This window comes from Marmota marmota, unplaced genomic scaffold, assembly GCF_001458135.2.
Source record: "Marmota marmota marmota unplaced genomic scaffold, marMar, whole genome shotgun sequence".
Taxonomy (NCBI): Eukaryota; Metazoa; Chordata; class Mammalia; order Rodentia; family Sciuridae; genus Marmota; species Marmota marmota.
The window spans coordinates 9939126-9954623 of record NW_025999943.1 but is presented as its reverse complement, the minus strand read 5'-3'; the positions used below and the strand labels follow the sequence as shown (position 1 = coordinate 9954623).

General features: G+C 39.9%; 1 protein-coding gene across 1 annotated transcript in view; it reads left to right on the top strand.

Moving 5' to 3' along the window:
- The window catches only part of LOC107153752 (NF-kappa-B inhibitor-interacting Ras-like protein 2), a 57599-nt gene extending 55237 nt beyond the window's left edge, over positions 1-2362 (top strand). Inside the window, exon 4 of the mRNA XM_015499308.1 lies at positions 1797-2362. Coding sequence (XP_015354794.1) covers positions 1797-2362 — 566 coding nt within the window. The remainder of the gene's footprint in view (positions 1-1796) is intronic.
- The last annotated feature ends 13136 nt before the right edge of the window (positions 2363-15498 follow it).

The following is a 15498-nucleotide window of genomic DNA, read 5'->3' as shown; positions in this document are numbered from 1 at the left end:
TATATATATAGAGAGAGAGAGAGAGAGAGAGAGAGAGAGAGAGGAGAGACAGAGAGACCATGGCCCCACTATCCCTTTTGAGAGCATTCTCGCAGCAGCCTAAGAAACTCCTACTAGTCCCTACCTCTTAAAGGTCCACAGTACCTAATACCACTAACCCTGGGGACCAAGCTTGTACATAAACACCTTTGGGGGATACTAATTCAAATCATAGCAGGACTTAAATGCTGAGATTGGCTAGAGGTAGGAACCACTTGTGGGGGCTGGCTGAGGGCAGCTACAAAGCTGTGGTTGAGCCAGGTTTCCTCATTAGGTGTCTGTGAATGTGCTGAGCCACATGGTATAAGCCATGGTGGAAAGTTGGTCAAGGTTGGTCATCCTTGTGAAATTAAAAGGGCAAGTAAAATAAAGTGATGAATGATGGATGGGCTGCAAAGATCTTGGGGGGGGGGGTTAGCGCAGATGCCCCTACCCACCTTGCAGATCTTCAAAGAACAGTCCTTTTTTGTGATGAAGACTTCATGACCTATGGGAATCAAGAGGTTCCTCAGGGAATGAGTGTTTTATTCACTGATTACTGTGTAGTACTCCACCAAGTAATACTCCACATGTAGTATTCACTGAGTACTGACTGTGTGCTAGGCAGTGGAGCTGGCATTAGGAAGTGCAAAGCTGAATAAGACAGTTCCCCAACCATCAGGTAGCATACAGAGCAACGAGGAAATGGGAAGATGAATAACTATCTGTGGCCAGCTCTTTCACTCCTCCTGATTGATGGAAAACATCCTGGGAATCCCACCCTCACCCACAGTGATGTCTGCTAGCCCATGTAAGACTCAAGGATAAGATTGCTGTTCCACTCTGTAAATAAATTCCACTATTAGAGATAGTGCACTCCCCTCTACTCCTACCGCACAACTCAGAGAAACATTGGCTGTGTTGACTCTGACTTCAGGTACCTAGGATAAACCAACCTCCACTCCTATCATCTTTCACTGCCTTTCCATTGAACAAAGCATCAACCCTCAGAATTCAGTGTCTTGCATGTACCGTCCAGTGGGTCGACCTCATGGTTTTACTTGATTGTCACAGAACTTACAACAGCACATTTTTATACTTAATGGAACATCTTTATTTCAGCCTTTCAGTCCATTTTTACTTAAGGTTCATTTCTTGCATTTTCTGATGGTGGCCGGCCAATTCACAAGGCTAGGATTTTAAAGGTGCAATCTCTATGGGTCACATCAGGAGTAGGCTACATTACAAATGCTTGGCTTTCAACCCAGCATATTCCCCAGCAATCAAGAAAAATATGTAAAATGCATTAAAAGAGCATCCCCCCCCCTTTGGCTTGTAATAGATGACTATGAAAATAAAAAGGAAGAAATAAAAGGAGGAGTCCTGAATGTATATGTGTAAAATATATACATGTGCTATGGACTGAATATTTGTGTGTCCCTGTTATATAGTATATATTCTTCATTCTATATAATATATATTCACATTGCATAATATGTATTCTCATTCATGTATTCTTATTCACTCATTCTTATAAGAAATAAGCCAGTCACAGAAAAACAAATACAATCTATAATCCCATTTATATGAGGAATCCCAAATAGTCAAATTCATAGAGATACAAAGTGCAATGAGGGCTGCGAAGCTGAGCACAGTGGCACTCACCTGTAATCCCACTGTCTCAGGAGGCTGAGACATAGGATAGTGAGTTCAAAGTGAGCCTCAGCAATTTAGTGAGGCACTAATCAACTCAGTGACACCTTGTCTCTAAATAAAAGACAAAATAGGGGGCGGTGCTGCGGCTGCCCTGTTTTCTGCCAGCTGGGAGGGGCCCGGTAGGGGTTCTGCGGGAGCCATAGGAGGTTCTGAGATGATTGAAACCCAGGAAGATATCTACGCAGGCTCTATTGAGACAGATCCAGGAGTGCGGGAGCAGGTGCGTTTCTACGACACCTGGGGGCTTCGAGATGGGGCTGAGCTGCCCCGGCACTGCTTCTCCTGCAGGGATGGCTACGTCCTAGTCTACAGCACAGATAGCCAAGAGTCCTTTCATCCTGTGGAGCTACTCAAGAAGGAGATTGACAAATCTAAGGATAAGAAGGAGGTCACCATTGTGGTCCTGGGCAATAAGTGTGACCTACAGGAACAGTGGCGTGTAGACCCAGATGTGGCTCAGCATTGGGCCAAGTCAGAGAAGGTGAAGCTGTGGGAGGTATCAGTGGCTCACCGCCGCTCCCTCCTGAAGCCCTTTGTCTATCTGGCCAGCAAAATGACCCAGCCCCAGAGCCAGTCTGCCTTCCCTCTCAGCTGCAAGAACAAGGGCAGTGGCTCCTTGGATGGTTGAAGAGTCACCATTCCTTCTTCACCCTCCCAACCCTTCTGAACTCTAGAGGACAGGCTAAGTGCAAGGCGGGTATGTAGGCAATCTGTCCTTCCCAGTCAGCAGAGGGAGCACCCCACTAGCCTAGGCCTCTAGGCTATCTCAGGCCCATGCCACTTCTCTCTCTGAACTCTTAAAAAATGCAGATGATTTTGATTAGTGCCCTCTTCCCATACTCTCCCCTCCTTACCTTCCAACTTACGTCAGATTTTTCTCTGCTGTTGCATAGAGTTATGGTCAGCATCCCTTCTCTCTGCCCTGGACAGGAAATAGAGCTATCATACTAAAAGTGCCCAGTTTAGGATTTGGTCCTATTATAGGGTCCCAACTTCCTGAGCTTCCTGCCAGTAACACACACACACACACACACACACACACACATTTCTCTCTCTCTCTCTCCCTCTCTCTTAAGGCACTATCCTGGACTTTGAGAATGGGTATCCAGGTATTGTATGCGTGGCGTACATGTGCTTACATGTGTTAGCATTAGGAGAAGCTCCATCCCTCACCTAACCTTCTTCCCGGCCTATCCTTGGCTGGAAGAGGCTAGTCACCTAGGAGTACCATTTTCTGTATGAATTCTTCCCCTGCTCCCAATTGTCTCACTTCCTCTTCCTGTTTGGAGAGCAGATGGGCCACTTTGGTCGAGGATGAATGGAGAGATGACTGGGCTAAGCAACAAGCTGTGACCCAGCAGCTACATTCCCCTCTAGGTGTTGGTTTTCTCATCTGGAAGTGACAGGAGTTGCTCAGACGATCTACATCCTTTCCAGTTGGATGACTTTCTAAGGCCAGAGGCTTGAGCCACCTGTGACTGGCCCCCTTGCTTCTCCCTCTTCAAGGTGCTATGCCTGCCAGCCCTGGAGGCTGGACACGTCTCTTCCTCCAACCACCAGGGGGCAGGAGTACACTCTCCACTCTCAGTTGCCAGAGTGGCCACTCAGTGCCCAATCTACCCACCTGCCCTTGAGGGCTGGTCTTCATCCCTTCCTCTGGATGTTTTCTGCTAGTAGCTGGACTATTTTTATCACCTATATTTATATGCTTGCTGCCATGGTCAAGGCCGGACAAGGTGCTTCTCTAGCCCTTCTTACCTCAGATGTCTGAACAGAACCAGGCAAATCACTAGCAGCTTCCTAGGAGCCCCCAGGCCTTCTGCTGGGGCTGGGTAGGGTAGCTACTCACGCAGATGTGCTATCAAGTGAGCTTAAAACTTCCAACCTTCCAGTGCCCTCTTCATGCTTCTGGTGTGCACACCTAACACATGAGACGCTAGCCAGGTGACATCCAGTACACGCCCCTTCTCTCCAGAATGGGAGAGGTAAGTAGGGGCAGGTGTCTAGGGTTGGGCAAGGAGAGGGCATCTACAGGGTCAGGCTCAAAGTTCATTTATTGATATGTTGGACACAATAAAACCATAATTGCTATTATAAAAAAAAAAGACAAAATAGGGCTGGAGATGTGGCTCAGTGTCGAGTGCCCCTGAGTTCAATCCCTGTTATTAAAAAAAAAAAAAAAAAAAGGATGGGAGTTGCCAGAGGCTGAAGGGAGTTGTTATTTATTGATTACAGAGTTTCAGTTTTATAATATGAATAAGTTCTGGAGATCTGCTTCGCAACCGTGAGAATATACTTGACAATACCGAACCGTGTGTTTTAAAATGGCTGAGATTATAAACTTTATGCTATAGTTGGGCACAGTGGCACACACCTAGAATCCCCAGCTACTCATAAGACTGAGACAAAATAAAAAATAAAAAAGACTGGGGATGTAGCTTAGTGGTAGAGTACCCCTGAGTTCATTTCCCAGTATTTAAACAAACAAACAAAATTTCTAAGTTATGTGTTTTTCTAAATTATTTTTTAGTTGTCAAAGGACCTTCATTTATTTATTTACAAGTGGTGTTGAGAATAAAACCCAGTTCCTTACACATGTGAGGCAAGTGCTCTACCTTTGAGCTACAGTCCCAGCCCTATGTTTTTTTGTTTTTTGTTTTTTTTTTTTTTTGGTACTGGGGATTGGAAGTTATAATAAAAATAATGAACTCAGGGGCACTCAACCGCTGAGCCACATCCCAGTCCTTTTTGTATTATATTTAGAGACAGAGTCTCACTGAGTTGCTTAGTGCCTCACTTTTGCTGAGGCTGGCTTTGAACTTGTGATCCTCCTGCCTCAGCCTCCAGAGCCATTGGTACTACAGGTGTGTGCCACTGTGCCTGGCTCCTGTGTGGTTTTTTTTAACCACAATTAAAAAAAAAAAAAAGTTCCCAATACCTAATTCTTGATACCTTGTGGGGCAATTAATATCATGTGAACTATTATCAGTTCACCTACTGCTTCACATCCTGATTCCATATACCCAGAGTTGTTTTAAATTTGAAGATAACCAATACAGTGTAGTCATCATCGTAAAGTACCCTTTAATTCTTCACTCAGTGAAACAAGTTGAGATTTAGAATGGTTTTACTCGTTGTTTATGATTTGTCTCTCTCTTGTATTTTATGAAATCTCAATTTTTATATTGTTTTAAAATAATCAAATATGCATAGAATCTAAAACCATAAATATGGGTCAAATTTACTATTTTGGAAGTTATAATAAAAATATAGTATTTTTGGTTAGTTTTTCAAGACTTTCACTTGAAATTTTAAAGTTGTTCTCATTTAGTGTCACTCAGATGTGTGCACATATAATCCAGTGGAAAGAGACGCAGGATGGCTTGGAGACCATCAAATATAGTCTAGCAAGTTTTAATATAGATACAAATAACAGTTTTGGGTGTTTTAGACTTACACCTGTAAACTTCAGAGGTTGTTTTAGTCAGATTTTTTCACTGCTATGACTGAGGAACCAAACCCGCACAATTATACAGGAGACAAGGTTTATTTAGGACTCACAGTTTCAGAGGTCTTAGAAGGTAGAAGGCTGCCTCCATTCCTTGGGGCTTGACATGAGGCGAAACATCATGGCAAAGTGTGGCAGAGGGAAGCAGTTCCCACGGTGATCAGGAAGCAGAGAGAGAAAGACTCCACTCACTGGACACAAATATATACCCCAAAGCCACGCCCCAAACACTTTAATAACCACAGTTAATCCCTCTCAGGAGATTAATCCACTGATTGGGTTAAGATTCTCAAAATCAATAATTTCTCCTCTGAACCTTCTTGCATTGTGTCACACATGAGCTTTTGGGGGACACCTCACATTCAAACCATAACGAGTGAATATAAAAAAAGGTTCTTAATGGATTGGAAAAATAAAATATGCTGAAATTACACAAATGCATCTTTTCTTTTTTTTTTTTTGAGAGAGAGAGAGAGAGAGAGAGAGAGAGAGAGAGAGAATTTTAATATTTATTTTTTAGTTTTTGGCAGACACAACATCTTTGTTTGTATGTGGTGCTGAGGATTGAACCCGGGCCGCATGCATGCCAGGCGAGTGCGCTACCACTTGAGCCACATCCCCAACCCACAAATGCATCTTTTCTTGAGAAAATGGTGCATTGATGTCCTTATAGTTTCAAAGACTGAATTGTTTTATATTATGATTCAATGGTGGGAAATTATTTCCCCCCGGGGTTTCTGGTTTTATTTGGTTTATTACATTTATTCTCAATTTCTTTTATTAGTTAAATATAATTTGAGAAGTGCAATTTGAGATGAGTATAATGGCACATGGCTATAAGTATAGCAGCTCAAGAGTCTGAGACAAGAGGATTCCATGTTTGAATTCAGCTTCAGAACTTAGTAAGACCCTGTCTCAAATTTTAAAAAATAAAAGAGGCCTGGGGATGTAACTAAGTAATAGAACACTCCTGGGTTCAATCCCCAGTATCCCTCCCCCCACAAAAGTGGAATTTGGATAAAATAAAAGCATTTTACAAAAGTATATTTGTAAAATATACTCTGTATAGGTAACTACTACATGTCTAAACTTGATCTCTCACTAAGGCTCTGTGATAGTCCTTGTTACTTGGTTGCCCATCACAAACTCAAGCCATTTAAAACAGAAGTATCTAAAAACTCCTACAATAGATGTTCCTTGACAATTTAGCTGAAAGGAGATGAAAGAGATTAGCTTACACTCAGGTCTTTGAGTCCCTCTATAGCTTGGATCTGGAGTGTCCCCCAAGACCTATGTGTTAATGACTTGGTCTCCAGCCTGTGACTCTATTGGGAAGTAGTGGAATCTTTAGGGGGAGGAGCCCAGTGGGAGGAAGTTAGATCATTGAGCACATGCTCATGGAGAAGGTATTGGATTCTGGACCCTTTCTCTTTCTCTTTCTCTCTCTTCTTAGATGCCCTTGGTAAGCTGTCTCATTCTATCACCTGCTGCCCAATATAATGTTCTGACTTGCTCCAGTTCCAAAAACATAGCCAACTTACCATAATCTATAAAACTGTGAGCCAAAACCTTTCCTCTTTTCAAATTATCTCAGGTATTTTGCTACAGTGATGAGTAGCTGACTAACACTAGTCCTTGACTTGCAGGAAGGGGACCAGAATTCCCATTTAAAGTCAGTTATTAACCAGTAAGACTCTAGAAAAATCTTCTAACTCCTTTGGGCTGAAGTTTATTCATCTATAAAATTAAAGTGGTTAGACTATATGATCTCTAATATCCTGTCCTGATCTAAAATTCTATGATTTAATTAATTAAGAGGACTTCTGGTAGGTCTCTTTCCTCTGTCTCTTTACCCTTCCATTCCCCACACCCATACTCCATTCTGCCAGTTTATCATTTTCATAGTTTAATTGTACCCTCTGTGTAGGTAACTACTACATGTCTAAACTTGATCTCTCACTAAGACTTCTTTGATAGTCTGTCACTTGGTTGCCCATCACAAACTCAAGCCATTTAAAACAGGAGTATCCAAAAACTCCTACAATAAATATACCTTGTCTTTCAGCCTCCCTGACCTAGTCCACTGATCCCTCCCCCTATATAATTGTTCTGCTTGTTGGGCTTTTAAGGGCACAAGGAAGTCAGCTGCCAGTCCTCATTGTTACCCACCAGTCTTTGAAGGAAGACCATTTTCTTGTTCAAGTACAAGTGTGATTGAGAACAACAGTGCTTGAAGTTGAGATTCCTCAGGGTCTCAAACATGTAGGCAAGTGCTCTACCACTCAACCACATCCATGGAGATTGAAGTTAAGATTCTATGCTGTAGAGTGCAAAGAGTACTAATGAGCAAATTCAGAACCTGGCTCTGTCTTTATCAGTTACTAGGCATATTAGGAGTCTGGCACACAGGAGAAATAAAGCCAATTCCCTTCAGTAAAATTTTCAGAGCATTTCCTGTACCTAAAGTCCTACTTGTCCTTCCCCTTCCTCTCTCTGCACTCAGAGATCTACCCTGCCTGGTAGATCTCCTATTCTCTGTGAGACTTACTGGGCCAGTGAACTAAAGCAGAGGCTGGGTTATTAACAGATGAGAACAAGGTATTCTTCTCCACCTAGGCTCAACAGTGGAAAGCCCAAAGTGTGTAATTTTGTCAAGGGGGAGCTAAGTGACCCAAAGGGAGCAAACATCATTCAGAAGGCAATAGAAGGCTTGACACAAAAGAGAAAGTCAAGACTAAGGACTAGATAAAACTCCAAAATAGCAGAACAGAGTCAAAAAGGAACCGTGGCCTGGAGTCCCAGAGGAGAGGTCCACCCACGACACTGTGGCCTGGAGATCTGGAGGAGAGACCTGTCTGATGCCCAGAGATACATGGTGAGCCACCCTGTGCTGGGACTCCTTATTCATCAAAGCATGGCTCCACAGCCCAACATCAGGGTACATATAGGCTTGAGGCTGCCACCACCAAGAAACTGGGATATTGCCGCTTCTACCAAGGGACAACAATAAGGACCTGGTAAGACATCACCAAGGTCCCTGTGGGCCTGGCTCCACCAGAGGTTTCTCTACTTGGGGTGCTAACAGTTATCTTGTTGCTGAGGTAACAGGGAATCTTGCATGAGGCTGCCTATCTCTTGTTTCTCCTACAAATAGCCAACTTCCTTTGATTACCCTCTCACTTGTCATATAATCTAATACCTCCATAGTCTCACATCCTACCTCATAAACATCTCAGCCAACCCCCAACCCCCCTTATACCATTAGAAACTGTAAACCATTATGAAAACCTATTGACTATAAGGTAGAAGATAACCGAACTCATCATTTCTGATTATAGTGACAAAACTGTAAATGTAAAAATAGAAGCTAATGGATATATGGCTTCATATTGGGTACATTGAATGCTGTAATATTGATCTCTCCATTAAAAGTGAGGTATTGGTAACCTCTAGGGACACTATAAGACAATAGAGCAGAAGCTGTAATACCTCGGATCTACACTGCACGAGAAGAAAACTCATACATATCATGAAAAAATCAAGGGAGGAAAGTGCCCCAAACAAACCAAGATACTACAACAATAGAATCCATAGATAGCACACTAGGTGAAATGTCAGAGAAGGAGTTCAGAATATACATAACTAAAATGATTTGGGAATTAAAGAATGACCTAAGTGAGTAGATATAGGCAAAAATTGATCACTCCAACAAAGAGATAAGAGAACAAATACAGATTGTAAGAGATTACTTCAAGAAAGAGATAGAAATACTGAAAAAAAACCCCACAGAATCCTTGAAATGAAAGAAACAATACATCATTAAAAAACCCAATAGATAGCATCTCCAACAGAGTAGATCACTTTGAATTCAGGATCTCAGACAATGAAGACAAAATATACAATATTTTATTTATTTATTTATTGTTAATAGACCTTTATTTTATTTGCTTACTTATATGTGGTGCTGGGAATCAAACACAGTGCCTCACACGTACAAGGCTCTACCACTGAGCTATAACTTCAGCCCCAAAATATACAATCTTGAAAATAAAGTTGACCTCACAGTGAAGATAGTAAGAAACCATAAACAGAATATCTAAGAATTATGGGATACCATCAAAAGACGAAAATTAAGGCTTATTGGGATAGAGGAAGGTTCAGAGATTTAAACCAAAGGAATGCACAATCTATTCAATGAAATAATAGCAGAAAATTTCCCAAGCACAAAGAATGAACTGGAAAATCAAATACAAGAGGCCTATAGGACACCAAATGTACAAAATTACAACAGGTCTACATCAAGATACATTATAATGAAAATGCCTAGCATATAGATTAAGGATAGAATTTTAAAGGCCGTAGAGAGAACAATCAGATTACTTATAAGAGAAGACTAATTTGGATTGCACCAGATTTTTCAACCCAGACTCTCAAAGCCAGGAGATCCTGGAACAATATAAACCAAGCTCTAAAAGATAATGGATGCCAACCCAGAATTTTATATCCAGCAAAATTAAGCTTCAAATTTGATGATGAAATAAAAATCTTCCATGACAAACAAAAGCTAAAATAAAGCCTGCACTACAGAACATTCTTGGCAAAATATTCCATGAGGAGGAAATGAAAAACAACAATGAAAATCTGCAAAGGGAAGAACTACAATAAAGGAAAAGCCAACCAAAGGAGAAATCAAGTCAAGTTAAATACCAAAAATAAACAAAAATGACGGGTAATATAATTCATGTCTCTTTCAGCCCTTTTGGGTGAATTTTTACACATAAAAATTTTAACTAAAATATCATCTAATTTTTCAGGTTTCTGTTTATTTATTTATTTTTTTTGTTTTCCATTTCTCTTCACAAAGTTACACAAATATTTTCTTTAAAAGTTTTAGCATTTTCTATGTTATATTTTAATATATAATTAATCTGGTATGTGTATATACATTGCCTGTGATATGAGATGAGGTATATTTTACTCTCTTATAATTAAAAATCCATTATTCAAATTCAAGGATAAAAAGGATCAATCAGAGTAAAAATTGTTTAATAAGGTATTTATAGAGTTAAGGGCAAGGTAGAGGGAAACTAACAAATTTTGTGAAGCACCTTTCCTTTCATAAACTTGGAGAGGTAGGAGGTGAAAGAAGAGAGAGCCATTATGAAAAACTTGTAGGAGAAGGTGACCTAACTGAAGCTATTCCCACCAAAAGCATGTAGAAACCAACTCACAGTCTAATAGAGTCTTATAGGGAGGAATAAAACACCTTGCTCTACTCTTGTATATTCTAAGTTCATCTATTTGGTGTCCCTTTCTGATGGAACTCAACAAGAAACCACATAATGAGGGACTTATCATGCAGCCTACAGCATATGTCTCACCAAAAGGTGAAAGGTGGAGAAAGGAGCCAATATGGCAGCCATTGGTTACATGAGGTTACTGAATATTTGAAAAGTGTCTAGTCTGAATTGAGGTGTGATATGTGTTAAATAGACATTAGATTCCAAAGAATTACTAGGACAAAGAAAATGAACATGAAATATCTTACTAACAATTATTTTCTTTGCAAATTATGTTGGTAATCCATTGGGTTAAATGAAAATATATTAAAATTAATTTCTCTATTTGTTTTTAAAAAATAAGGAAGTAAAGGAGAACAAGGTAACATACTCTGAATCTTCGTTGTAGTACTATATATCCATATTTATATGTTGTCATTTTTTATATTTGTGTTATCAAAGTTCATATAACTATAAAACTAAATAGGGCAAATGATACCATATATAAATTATATCTCAACAAACATGACTTTAAAAAGAAATCTACTTCATGAAATGTTTTAACAGTATTGGGCACATACTAACCACCTGATAAATAACAGCTATTATTATGATTCATTAAAACCACCATCATCAAGCTGTTTCATAGTGGGGTAGGGAGGGGGAGCATGGGAGGAATAGACAAACTCTATATAGCGCAAGGGATGGGAGGGGAAGGGAGGGAGCATGGGGTTAGAAATGATGGTGGAATTTAATGGACATCATTATCCAAAGTACATGTATGAAGACATGAATTCAACTAGAAGAAAAAAAAAAGAATCAAAAAGGAGAGTCAATAAATTTAATGGATTCATAAAGTTTATATCTGGGGTACTCTTACAATTCAATTAAAATCCTTAAAGAGTTTTTCCTATTCAACAATTAAAAACAAAGTAAAAGTCAAAAATAAGCAAAGGATATGAAAAAAATCTGATATAAAAGACTAATATGCTTTTTATTTTATTGTATTTTACTTTTTGGTGAAACCTAGTTTTATTTTAAAATTAAGTGCATAGCACTCATCTAATTTCATTGGTGTAGACTTTAGCACTTAAGTAATATGATGTTTAAAATCAACTTTATTGATATAATTAACATGATGTACCCATCTAAGTGTACTACTCATTTAAAATAATGAACATTTAAATCACACCAAAAAAAAAAATCCATATTAATCCCTTGAGATATAATCTCTTTATGTCCTGGTTCCAGACAACCACTGATGTATTTTCTGTCACTTATGCTTTTTCTAGTATTTCTTATAAATGAAATAAAAAGATTTGTATTCTATTGTTTTTGTTTTTTCTTTACCTAGCAAAATAATTTTTGAGATTTGTTCATGTTGTTGTTGTATCTAAGTATATTTCATTGTATGAATATACTTCAATTTATTTATCTATTTGCCTGTTAATAAATATTTGGGGTCTTTCTAATTTGGATTTATAAATATCTGTGTACAGCCTTTGTGGACATACATTTTCATTTCTCTTCAAGTGGAATTTTATAAACAAACCTGATAAGAAGCTCCAAACTGGTTTTCAAAGTTGTTGAATCATTTATATCTTTCTAGCAGTGTATGAAAATCATAGTTACAACATATCCTTGCCTTGGTATTTTGTTCTTTTAAATTCCATACAGTTATAAAAATTCAAGACTGGAGATATAGCTCAGTAGTAGAGCATTTGCCTAGCATGCATGAGGCCCAAGTTTTGATCACCAGCATTGCTAAAAAAAAAAAAAAAAAAAGCCAAAAAAACTAAAAATCTAATATGTGTGTTATTTTAATTTGCTTTTCCCTGATAATTAAAATCCTAGCTGGGTATGGTAACACATGCCTAGAATTCCAACAAATTAGGAGGCTGAGGCAAGAGTATCACAAGTTCAAAGCCAGCCTCAGTAAATTAGGGAGGCCCTAAGCAACTTAGCAAGAACCTGTCTCAAAATAAAAAATAAATGGGCTGAGAATGTTGCTCAGTGGTAAAATGCTCCTAGGTTCAATCACAGTACCAATAAATAAATAATTATCTTTTGTTCACTTTTCTATTGAGTTTTTCATCTTGCTTAACTCTCTTATAAATACCAATATTTTTTCAGTTTTTAAAAAATGTTCTACAAAGACCATCACATCATTGACAAATGATTACAGTTTGGGCTTTCACTTTCCAATATAACACACTTATTTTTCTTACCTTATTTCATTATCTACAACTTCTAGCAAAATGTACTCTCACTATAAATTATAGTAAGTATGTTCATCATGTTTCTGACTTTAATGAGAAAACTTTATCATTTTATTATTTTATTTATTTATTTTTGGGTAGTGGGGATTGAACTCAGGGGCACTCAACCACTGAGCCACATTCCCAGCCATACTTTTTCTTTTATTTAGAGACAGGGCCTCACTTTTTGCTGAGGCTGGCTTTGAATTTGCGATCCTCCTGTCTCAGCTCCCTGAGCCACTGGGATTACAGGCATGCACCATTTCACCCAGCTTGTCTTACTATTAAATATGATATTTCTGTATGTTTCTAATGGCTATGCTTTACTGTGGGAGGCCTAATAGCACGTGACCATGTCTGACTCCCCTGATGAACAGTGTGGCATCCGGCAGTCACACTGTGATCTGGATAGCCCCAGTCTTCTAGGATGCAAGCGACTGTGTCTTCGTGCATGGGTGTGCCTTCCTATATCCTCATGGGTTGAGCTATGCTCACCTGTTCCTTTGTAATATTACCCCTTACCCTGTTTAGGATAGAATGTTCCATGGAAACATCCTTTGTGTGTGTGTCCCCTTCTCTTACTCTGCCCTTGGGTGTGGCCTACCTAGATGTCAGTCAACCTGCTGACAGCAGACATGAAGCTAGACTCAGCCCCCTGAAATCTGACCCCTTGCCTCATTTGAATAGCTTCTGCTCAATAAAAGGGGTCTACACACATGGGCTCTCTCTCTTTCTGCGGACCCTTAAGGTCAGAGACGCCGTCACAGCACCCCCAAAGGAAAAGGTATTTCTGTCTCTTGTGTGGTTATTTAGCAAGGCCCAGTTATCCCAGTTCCCCTGGAGTGACCCCTGAGTGTTTTAGTTGCGTGCGACCCAGCTCTTTACTAAACTAATATGAAAATTTCTTTCTACTGTTAGTTTGATAAGTTTATCAGTTGGGAATTCTTACTAATAAATGCAAGTAGACTCTAAATTTCTCTTTAAACACAATCTTGGAGAATTTCTTAGGATATGATCTTATTTTTAAAATAAAGAAATGTGATGTTATTAAAAAGATATATAGGGGCTGGGATTGTGGCTCAGCGGTAGAGAACTCGCCTGGCACATGCAAGGCCCTGGGTTCCATCCTCAGCACCACATACAAACAAATAAGTAAAATAAAGGTATTTTGTCCAACTACAACTAAAAAAATAAATATTTTTTTTAAAAAAGATATATAAACTGTGACATGTGATGTTTCTAATTTGATTTATAACATAAAGAAATGTGATTTGGGGGCATAATTTATTTCTGTTACATGTTATAAAAAGCAAACAAGCAAAAACCTCAAATCTAATGGCTACAGATCTATAGAGGAGCCAGACTCAGTGGTGCATGCCTTTAATCCCAGGGACTCATGAGGCTGAGGCAGGAAGATTGCAAGTTCAAGGTCAGCCTCAGCAATTTAGTGAGGCCATAAGAAATTTAGTGAGACCTTATCTCAAAATTAAAAATAAAAAAGAGCTAGGGATGTGGCTAAGTAGTAAAATGCCCCTGGGTTCAATCGTCAGTAACCTCCTACCCACACAAAAAAAGTAGATCTATAGAAGCACAGAATGAAGAAAATACATTTAAACTTGTTTCCTGGAGAGTCCTAGTAAGGAAGATCTTATAAGAGAAGCTGCAAGTTCTGGAGATCAACCAGGTCTCAGATTATACTTGATTATAGTAATGGCTATGGATGGTCAGAGTGGCAAATCCTATAAGGGACTATGAACCTTGAAAACATCCTGATCTCTTAAAAGGAATATCTGCAGGACACAGGATTTGATGGTTGGGCTGCAGAGACATTGTGTGCCTTGGTGGAAGCACCCAGGGTCATCCCATACAGAGGCTCAGGTGCATGGGTGCATTCATGCCCAGCAGCCCAGAAGGCATCACACCTATACAGCATCACCTTTCTTCCCTGCAGTCTACCCCCTACTCCTACCCTCCTGCAGTTCCTGACACTTCTACCACAAGGGTGTTTACTACACCCAGACACTCCCTAATGCCTCTCACTAGCCAAGGAACACATTTACTCAATCAGAAAAAGGCAAGCCTTCCTTCAGAATCCTTACTGCCCCCTGCAGGAAGACTGTCATGGTCACAGTACCACTTCCTGGTGGTTATGAGAACTGAGCTCACAAGAAACAGCCCAAGCAGAGGTCACACAGCTGAGGACAGCAGATTTTATGGAATTTATGCACGGATTTTACTCTGTAGTGAATCTTTCTGAGATACCCAAGTTCTGCCACTTTGACTGACTGACAATAGACAAACTAGCGGATCTTTTTATTGAACAATATGATATTAATGCCAATAAGCAATCAAAACCAAGCTCCTAAAAATATATCTCACGAGAAGGAAGATGGCGGCGAGGGGAGTGCATTGCCCCCGTGTGCTGCTTCACTGTGTGGGAGTATGACAAGTCAGGACGGCTAAAGGATATCTTGTTAGGAATTTCCAGCAATAGTGGGGTGCTCCGGAACCTGGAGGAAGGATTTCCATCGCACGAGGATCGGCTACGGGGACTCAAACGCGAGAGGTTTGTCGCATGGAGGGTAACACTGCTTATTCAGCAAATCGCCCCGCGGCTAGAGTCTGCAGCGCGCGCTGGGATAGCGACGCAGGGATACAGCGCTGCAGTTTCTGCCAGCCGCGCAAGCACCGTACTCAGGGCTGAATTCTGGGTTCGAGA